The following is an 8,628-nucleotide window of genomic DNA, read 5'->3' as shown; positions in this document are numbered from 1 at the left end:
CCTTTTGCTATTATTTTAATGTTGTTTTATGCTTTTGATTTTCTTTTTTGCTTTATTGTTAAATTAGTTAGTACCGGTAACTGTAATTGTATTCTTGCTCTGTAAAGCACTTGTAAAGCTGCATTTCATGTCATGAAAGGTGCTATACAAATAAAGTTTATTATTATTATTATTATTATAATGTTCCATTTAGAATATTTTGGCATGCCCTGACGTTAGCATTCGAAAATAAATGCTTTCCACATCGAGGCTATGAGTGTGATCCTATGTGATTGCTTTTTCCCAAACTACTGCATTTTGGTCATGGTCAGTACTTCTCCAGCATTGCTGTGCATTTCACTTTCCTTTTTTCTACAAGGTTGTCAACTCTAAAAGCCAAAATCAACATATATTCATCCATTAGTCTTATCTGACTAAAGAAATCAAGATGGCGGGTGGTACAGTAAGAGCTGCTGTGAATGTAAAAAGTTCCTTTATGTCGTGGCTGATGCTAATCTTTGGTGGGTCTACTTAAATAAGAAAGATTTTTTTTTCCAATGTAACACCTTCCGGAAATAGTATTTCTTTCCTCAAAGTTCCTGCTTAAAGTCTCCCACAGGGAGTTATGATCAGATTAACTCACCAGGAACGTTATTTAAAGCCTCAAATGGCAGCGGCTTCTTATCTAAATCCATAAAGGATCTAACCCCCAAAAAACCTCCATCTATAAAAATAGCTGATTTGGGATTTAGAAGACAAGTTCCATTATGTGCTTTTTCTAAAGCTGCAAGGGTCCCCCACTATCACCCGCTCCTCCATATATATTATAAATTATAGCTTTAGGGCTTTATGTGATGGATGTCAAAACGTGGACACTTTTTAATTTTATCTTTCTTATTTAAGTTTGTCGGAAGAGGAGACACGACAAAGCGCTTATCAAAGGATTATCAAAGGAATGTTACCTGCCTGGGATGCTATTCAACGTGCAATGAAATATTAATTAGCCCTAAGAGGTAGGTACTGTACAGAACCATCAAAACATTGGCTGGTGTTGCAATGTGTTAGCGGTTGTATTCTTTGAGAGATGGAGAGGAGAGGAGCGGCAGAGGAGGAGAAATCTTACCCGACATGCTCTTCACCGAACATTGACTGTTCTTCCTCTTCCTCTTCGGCCCATCTGGCCACCTGCAGAGAGAGAGAGATGGAGGGAGAGAGAAATGGAGAGACAGAGGATAGGAAACAGAGAGTTGGTGTGAAAACACAACTCCAATACAGTATCTCTTTCTCACACGTACAGTACATGCATACATACACACACACAGTGTGTGTGTGTGTCTCTCTCTCTTTCTCTTTCCTGTTCTCTCTCTCTCTCTCTCTCTCTCTCTCTCTTTCTCTCTCACTCACTCTCTCTCTCCCTCTCCCTCTCTCTCTCTCTCTCTCTCTCTGTCTTTCTTTCTCCGCCTCTCTTCATAATCCTCGGATAGGCCTACTTTTTTGCCCACCTCGAATGAGGTGGATTATGGAAGTGTCTGAAGTCAAGTCATCTAATACCTGACAACATCAAAGCCGCTAACAAACACTACTGCATTTTATAACATTCCCAGCCGTTATATGCCCTGGGTGTGGGGAGGGATTACAAAATGACAACAAACCTGCTTTATATAATGTTATTATGCATGTTACACTTTGGCATGAATTGCTCAAGAAGGAAAAACTGTTGCATCATGACACATATTGAAGGCAGGTTTTTCCTTCATCAAAGCTTACTGCCAGGTTCTGTTTGGCTCATCGCTGGACATAATTGAAGTTAAATTGATCTACTACTATCTTCATCTACTCTTGGTGGTCTGTTTGAGGTTCCGTAGATGTGTTGACAGCTCTTCTGCATCTCCTGCAAAAGGACACCTTCCTTACCCACTAACTGGAACTCCACTGAGATACTTTATATTGTGGATGTGCAAAGCCTCCATCATTTATATTACATACCTCAAATGAATTGGGGATTTACTTCACATCGGTTCATCTTTATCCTTGTGTCAACCACTCCTGTCTTTACCCTATCTACCATGCCTGAAGCCAATTCACTACAACAGACACAGCAGAGATCTCTCACAGACAGAAGTTGTAGATTGATAAGGGCACCGATGTAACTGATGTACGTAGCTCAAGATGCAGCCTCGTCGAGGCCCTGGCCAGACTGGGGATTGACTGGAGTTGCGCACAGTGGGTGGCTAACTGCCGTCTATTATTTTCTAAGTACACACAACAAGCTGCCAGCACAGCAGGTGGTACAGACAGTGGTAGGGAGAGATAATGGCGAGAGAGGGGTGTGAGAGCTGCTGCCATAAAGATACATAAATGGCAGTGAATACGTTTTTTTTTTATGTCCAAGAATCACCCCACGGGCCAGACTGGACCCGTGGGCCACCATTTTGACAGTCCGGAAGCTTTTGAAATCTATGGAGGGAAAAAGAGACACTTTAATAGTGCAACTTGAGGTCCCCGCTGTTAATTAATTAGCAGTGGACCAGATGTACAATAGTAAGTTACAGTATGTACAATATGAAAAGGGAAGTAAAGAACAGTCTAAACCATAGACCGGTCAATTCTCTATGTAGCTCTATTTCACAATCTAGCTGTTTTCTCTCTTTATTATTCGGAGCGTGGATATCCTACTTTCAAGCAAACCGTCCATTTAAATAAAAACACGCTGTACTGTACAGTAAGTGAGACAGGCTCATTTTAAACGTTGCTCAGTGAGTCACACACTGTGCTAGCCTATGGCGGGAAAGTGCTATTGGCTCACGTGTAGCAGATAGACGCATGCACTCTCTCTCTCTCTACTATCTTGTTCTCCAAAACAGACACACAGACACACATGGACACGTGCACACATTTGCACGTGCACACGACGCGTACAATACACACACATGGAGACAGATAATTCCTTCACTCAGTCTCTCTGTCATGATAGCCTTCTCTATCCTTCCTCTCTCTCTCTCTCTCTCTCTCTCTCTCTCTCTCTCTCTCTCTCTCCCTGAGGATAGTCTGCTCTCTGCAGATTTGGATTATGCTCCCCCGTCTCTCCCATCACCCTCTTTCGCCCTTCTTCCATTCCCTCCTCATCCTCCGTCTCCACATTCCACTCTCTTTTATCACGCCTCCCCTTCTTCTTCTGACTCTGTCTGTCTGTCTGTCTGTCTGTCTGTCTGTCTGTCTGTCTGTCTGTCTGTCTGTCTGTCTGTCTGTCCATCTCTCACGCTGTGATCGCCTCCGTTCTCCTCCAGCTTATTTGCTCTCTCCCTCCCATCACCCCACAATCTTCCCCACCCCTCTGTTCTCCTCTACATCTCTCCCTTTCTCCTCTCTCGCTCCTCAATTCCCTAAATATTGTCTTTTCTTTCAGCTCTCTCGCATCAGTCTCTCCCATCTCTGTCCCTGCCCCACCCTCTCTCATTCCCTCCCTCCATCAGCAATATTAGGAAACAGAGAGAACCTCACCAACCACAAACCCTCTCCTCCCCTCTAAGAAAAAAAGCAGGTGCGCTTCCTCTGGATGCCTTTTTGTTTAGGCAGTGGGTGCTCAGCTATAAATATAACTAGATTCAAATACCACCAAAGTGGAAAAAGCAGCACTCCAAAATAAAGGATGCAAGACTGGCTCAGATATACATTCTTATTTATTGAGAACGCTTGACGCGTTTTGGCCTCAGCCTTCCTCAGTCTTGCATCCTTTATTTTGGAGTGCCACTTTTTCACTTCGGTTGGTATTTGAACCCTCTCCTCCCCTCTCTCATTCCACACTTCTTTCTGTCTGTCAGTGCCGCAGTGTATAACAATGCTTTTGTTTAATCACAGTTGTGTCCAAGGTCTAGAGTAGCTGTTTTTGTAATTGAGTGTAAATGTGTGAGCCAATAGAGAACAAAGCATCCACTCAGCGACCGTAGCCGAGTGGGAGAGGCCGTCTGGGAATCGGAAGGTCACCGGTTCAAACCCCAGCTCGCCCAGTCTATATGTAGAAGTGTCCCTGAGCAGGACACTAACTGCTCCCCGGGTGCCGTATTAATGGCATCCACTAGAGGATGGGTACACACAGAGGATACAGTCCGGGTAAAGTATGTGAAAATGGACTTGGCAAATACCCCAACAACTAACTAACTAAAGTGGATACAATCATTATATATGTTCAATTCAAAGATTATTTTGTTTTGTTTCATTTATTCAGAATTACGTAATTACTTACTAATTCAGCCTACATGTTGAGAAACATGGTCAACAACAAGGTCCTTTCTCTGAGGTTCCAACTTCATATGGTGCTCAAAAACATATGCAAAGGCTTGAGAATGACATGAATATATGTAAATCAGTGTTTTCTACGTATACTGTGCATCATTATGTTTACTATCTGTTTGACATCCATCCATCCATCCATTCGTACGTCTATGTGTCCGTCCGTCCGTCCGTCCGTCCGTACGTACATTGAGTACTGTACGCATACTGTACATCTCTCCCTTGCTTGCTCAGTCCAAAATGCTCAAAATAATCCCCTCCCCCTTCACCGTCTTTGGATTGGGAGAGGGTCACATGATTGAAGAGGTGTCAGTGTGCAGGAATAAGCTTATGTATGTCCAGTATTATCTATACTTAAGAAGAGGATTGCAGTGAGACATTGGTGTCAATGGGGGGGGGGGGGGGGGTGTTCCCCTCCCCCACTTAAACCCCCCCCCCCCCTGTTAAATCACCAAGGCGATGGGAGGGCCATCTTCTAAACAAAATATCTATTGATATTAATATCTTCTTCTAGCAGCGAGAATGCATGCCATCATGTGACGGCCGTCGGCCGGGCCATTGAACTAGATTTGAACAGGATCCGGGATGCTGTTAACAGTGTCCTGGGGGCTCAGCACATTCAGGGACTGCGGTGCCCCGTTTACACCTTCCATTTCATATTTTAACATTACAGCCAGGTTTTAGGTATTTGAGTAGAACTCTTAAAGAGTGAGCTTATATTAACGTATGATGAGTACACAAGTACAGTAGGTACTGTATTCCGTAAATGTGCACGTTCACTTCTTATTATTATTGCTATTGTTTGTTGTTAATACTATTCATATTTGGTTCTGTTTGGGCGGTATATCTTAGGCAATTTTCTGTCCAAGTGATAGACAACGGTTAGGGTTGAGAGTAACAATGCTGGGGTGATTTGAATAAATGACATAAATAAGTGAAGTGGAACCCTTATTTGAGCATAGCTGGATTCAGTGAGAATGTTTGAAAACTTGTTTATGATTAAGTGTGGAGCGCATTATAAACGCATACGGCTATAGACAAAGGTATAAATTGCAGCTGCAGTAACCACATTACACACACATTTCATATAACAGTACACTCTCACTTTATCTTACAGAGACAGTAGTAGACTGACAGATGGTACACACCCACTTCAACATGCACAGACACACACATATAGGACAGTACACATGCGCGCACACACACACACACACACACACACACACACACACACACGCACACACACACACACACACACACACACACACACACACACACACACACACACACACACACACACACACACACACACACACACACACACACACACACGCACGCACGTAAAATAATCATGAAACACATCATTAGGCAACCTCGCCTCCCACATGCAAGCATGTGCATGCACACACACACACACACACACACACACACACACACACACGCACAGTATCTTTCTCTCCTCTCTTTCTCTATCCAGCATATGCAAGGATACATGCTGCATGCATGCTTGCTGACATCCTGTTACAAACACAGTACACACACACACACACACACACACACACACACACACACACACACGTACACGCACGCCCACACGCCCACACGCACACACGCACACACACACACACACACACACACACACACACACACACACACACGCACACACACAAACCCACCTGTTGATGCAGTATGGCTGCAGAATATGCATGCCTGCCCAGGGTCCCTGCACACTTAAAATATGAGTAGAGCTGCAGTAGGACAGCAGAAGAGTCCTCTATGCAAGCCTATAGTCTACAAAAAAAGTTCCCATAAAACAAACAGATGCCTTGTTTGCCGAAGAGGAGCTCCTCCAGTTCTTCAAGCGCCTCATCTACTATTCTACCTGGTCTGTCAGTCTCACTGAGCCGTCTGTAATGGAAAACAGACACTACGATACAGAAGTTAATGCCACCTCTGCAAGCCTGTCAGCAACACTCGGCTGTCACGCTGTACTTTGTGCTCTTTCGCCATAGTAGTACAGTATTTCCTCCAGTGTCAGCTATTCTCCTTTGTCAGTCTTTGTTGAGTCTTCTTGAAGGGCAAACGAGACCGTCTTGATCAATCAAGAGTTGTCCAAAAATGCTTAATGTCTTGCCGGTGAGACGAGCCATGTAGGACGGAAAACAAAACTACGAAAAAACAAACATAATACAGTACAGTGTAGGCGCTGTGCTGTGTTCTCAGCAGACCTAGGCTAGGAGTTCTGGGTTGGCTGCGATATGCACTTATTATAATCCCCATGGGGGGAGGTATTTAAATCCCCCTCAAACTGTACACAGAAGCCTTCCAGTGCAGCGCTGGGGGTGGGTTCAGTTTGAACAGAGTCCAGTCAAGGAGGACACAGAGCCAACAGTGAAGTAGAGAGTAGTACTGGATAGCAGTGGTTGTTGATAGTCAGCTGTCTGAGGCAGCAGAGATGTTCGACAGCAGACTGGGCGTGCGCTGGCATGGCTACTCTGTTTATGTCTCCCTCCCTCTCTCTCTCTCTCTCTTTCTCTCTCGCTCTCTCTCGCTGTGTCATTCTCTCTCTATCTCTCTCACGCCATTCCGCACATGCTGTCCCTCCCCTTCCAGCTTTCACTTTCTCTTCCTCTACTCGCCCCTCTCTCTCTCTTGCCGCCCCCCATCCCCTACCCCCGGTCTACCTCACACAACCCCACTGTATCTTTCTGTCTCTCTACCTCCTATTATGTATCACTCGTTCTCTGGCTGACCCTCCAGGTTCCCGCGCTGTTGTTCCTCTCTCTCTCTCTCTCTCTCTTGTTATGTTTCCTATCCAATGTCTAATCATATTTCTACCTCTCTCTTTCTCTGCTTCTCCTCGATTCCTTTTTTTTTTTACCAACAAAGAATGTTTCCTCACATTTGTCATCTTCCAAAGGGGGTTACACACCCACACCACCCTGTAACGCCTCTCCAACATCCAAACTCACTTTAAGGCTTTAACGCTAACTCGATTACAATTACTAGACCATACCCGTAGGGGGATATGAGCACCCAAGCCCCGGTGAAGGGCGCAGGCGAAAGTACAGACCTTGCTGCTTGTTTCTCGCGCGAAACCCGTGAAACCTGGCAACGTTATCTCCCATTGTTTGACACATAATGGCTAATAAAAAGCTGAGATTTTATGAAATTGAGAAACGGGCTTCGCAGTTAAGTTCAGATGGTAATGGGCAATGGCTGTGTGCAAAATCAGATCAAGTGCTCCAGCCAGTGAGGAGAAACGGGCACACACCGAGGCCACACCGAGGCCACAGAGGTTAGTCAAATTATAGTTAGATAGTTAGATAGTTAGATAGTTAGATAGTTAGATAGTTAGATAGTTAGATAGTTAGATAGTTAGATTGCAAGCTGGCACATCCCCCTCCACTATGACCCACATGCGTGTGTGTGCGCGTGTATGCATCTGTGCATGTGTGGCGTCTAGTGATGAAAAATGCATTGACACAGTCAGTCAATCAGTCAGTCAGTCAGTCAGTCAGTCAGTCAGTCAGTCACAACCAATCCATCAACCAACATTCTACCTACCTATCTACAGTATCTATACATGTCTATTTTCTGTAGTAATTAAAGTCCTATGGCTTTGGGGAGAATGTAGCAGTTACCTTCTCTAAAATGTTCTTGTCTTGCATATGAAGGCTGGAGACAGGTACTATCTCCAGGAGTCATCAACAGTGAGATCAATAGTCAAGCCACTGATCATTTCTGGAGCAGCTGTAATGTTTTTCAAATGGATGTTTGATTTTGACCCTCTCCCATCCCCTCTTCCCCCTCACTTCTCCTCTCGTGCCCTTTCTTCTCTCCTCCTCCCCCCCAACTCTGCCAATATCATCCCTTCCTTTAGGTCTAGCAGCCAGTTCTAGTAATGCCTCCAGCGAAAGCTCTGTGACGTCCGATATTCATCACATGCCTCCCTGACAAATGCATGCATTGAGAGAAAACTTGCTCCACGAAAACAGTGAAAATAGGAGATATACAAGCTCCAGACGTGTCGCAAGAATGTAGACAACAGAATACTGACAAAATAGGAACGTCAGGTTGAAAGTGGTTCAGTATTGATTGATTTGAATTTTGATCGAATACTTTATTAGTCAGAAATGTAAACAACACGAGGTACAGTCAGACATTTAGGCTAAAAAGATAACCTGGGGTCCTGGGGGGGGGGGACTTGTTTCCATTGTGGTCCTATAACTAGTAACTACCACAATAATAAAGGATCAAAACCTTCCAGAAGCCTAATTTATACTCTGTAGACCAGCGGTGTCGCTTGTCGACAAGATACATTCTTGTCAGCAAGCAATGCTGTTGTGTGATGGAGTA

At 44.3% G+C, this 8,628-nt stretch overlaps 1 protein-coding gene across 5 annotated transcripts in view; it reads right to left on the bottom strand.

Moving 5' to 3' along the window:
• Positions 1 to 8,628, bottom strand: part of LOC308099238 (thyroid hormone receptor alpha) — a 132,956-nt gene that overhangs the window by 21,528 nt on the left and 102,800 nt on the right. For 4 of the 5 annotated variants that reach the window (XR_013934368.1, XM_080447914.1, XM_080447916.1 and 1 more), the window contains one exon: positions 1,103 to 1,164. Coding sequence is in view for 4 of the 5 variants with exons in the window: in XM_080447914.1 (XP_080304040.1) it covers positions 1,103 to 1,164 (62 nt within the window). In the remaining variant the exon portion in view is untranslated. Of the gene's footprint in view, positions 1 to 1,102; positions 1,165 to 5,945; positions 6,059 to 8,628 lie in introns of those variants that run through there. The other variant, XM_080447917.1, reaches the window with a different exon arrangement.

Source organism: Gymnoscopelus braueri (genome assembly GCF_963280865.1).
Source record: "Gymnoscopelus braueri genome assembly, chromosome: 13".
NCBI lineage: Eukaryota > Metazoa > Chordata > Actinopteri > Myctophiformes > Myctophidae > Gymnoscopelus > Gymnoscopelus braueri.
This window is presented reverse-complemented; position numbering and strand designations above follow the sequence as displayed.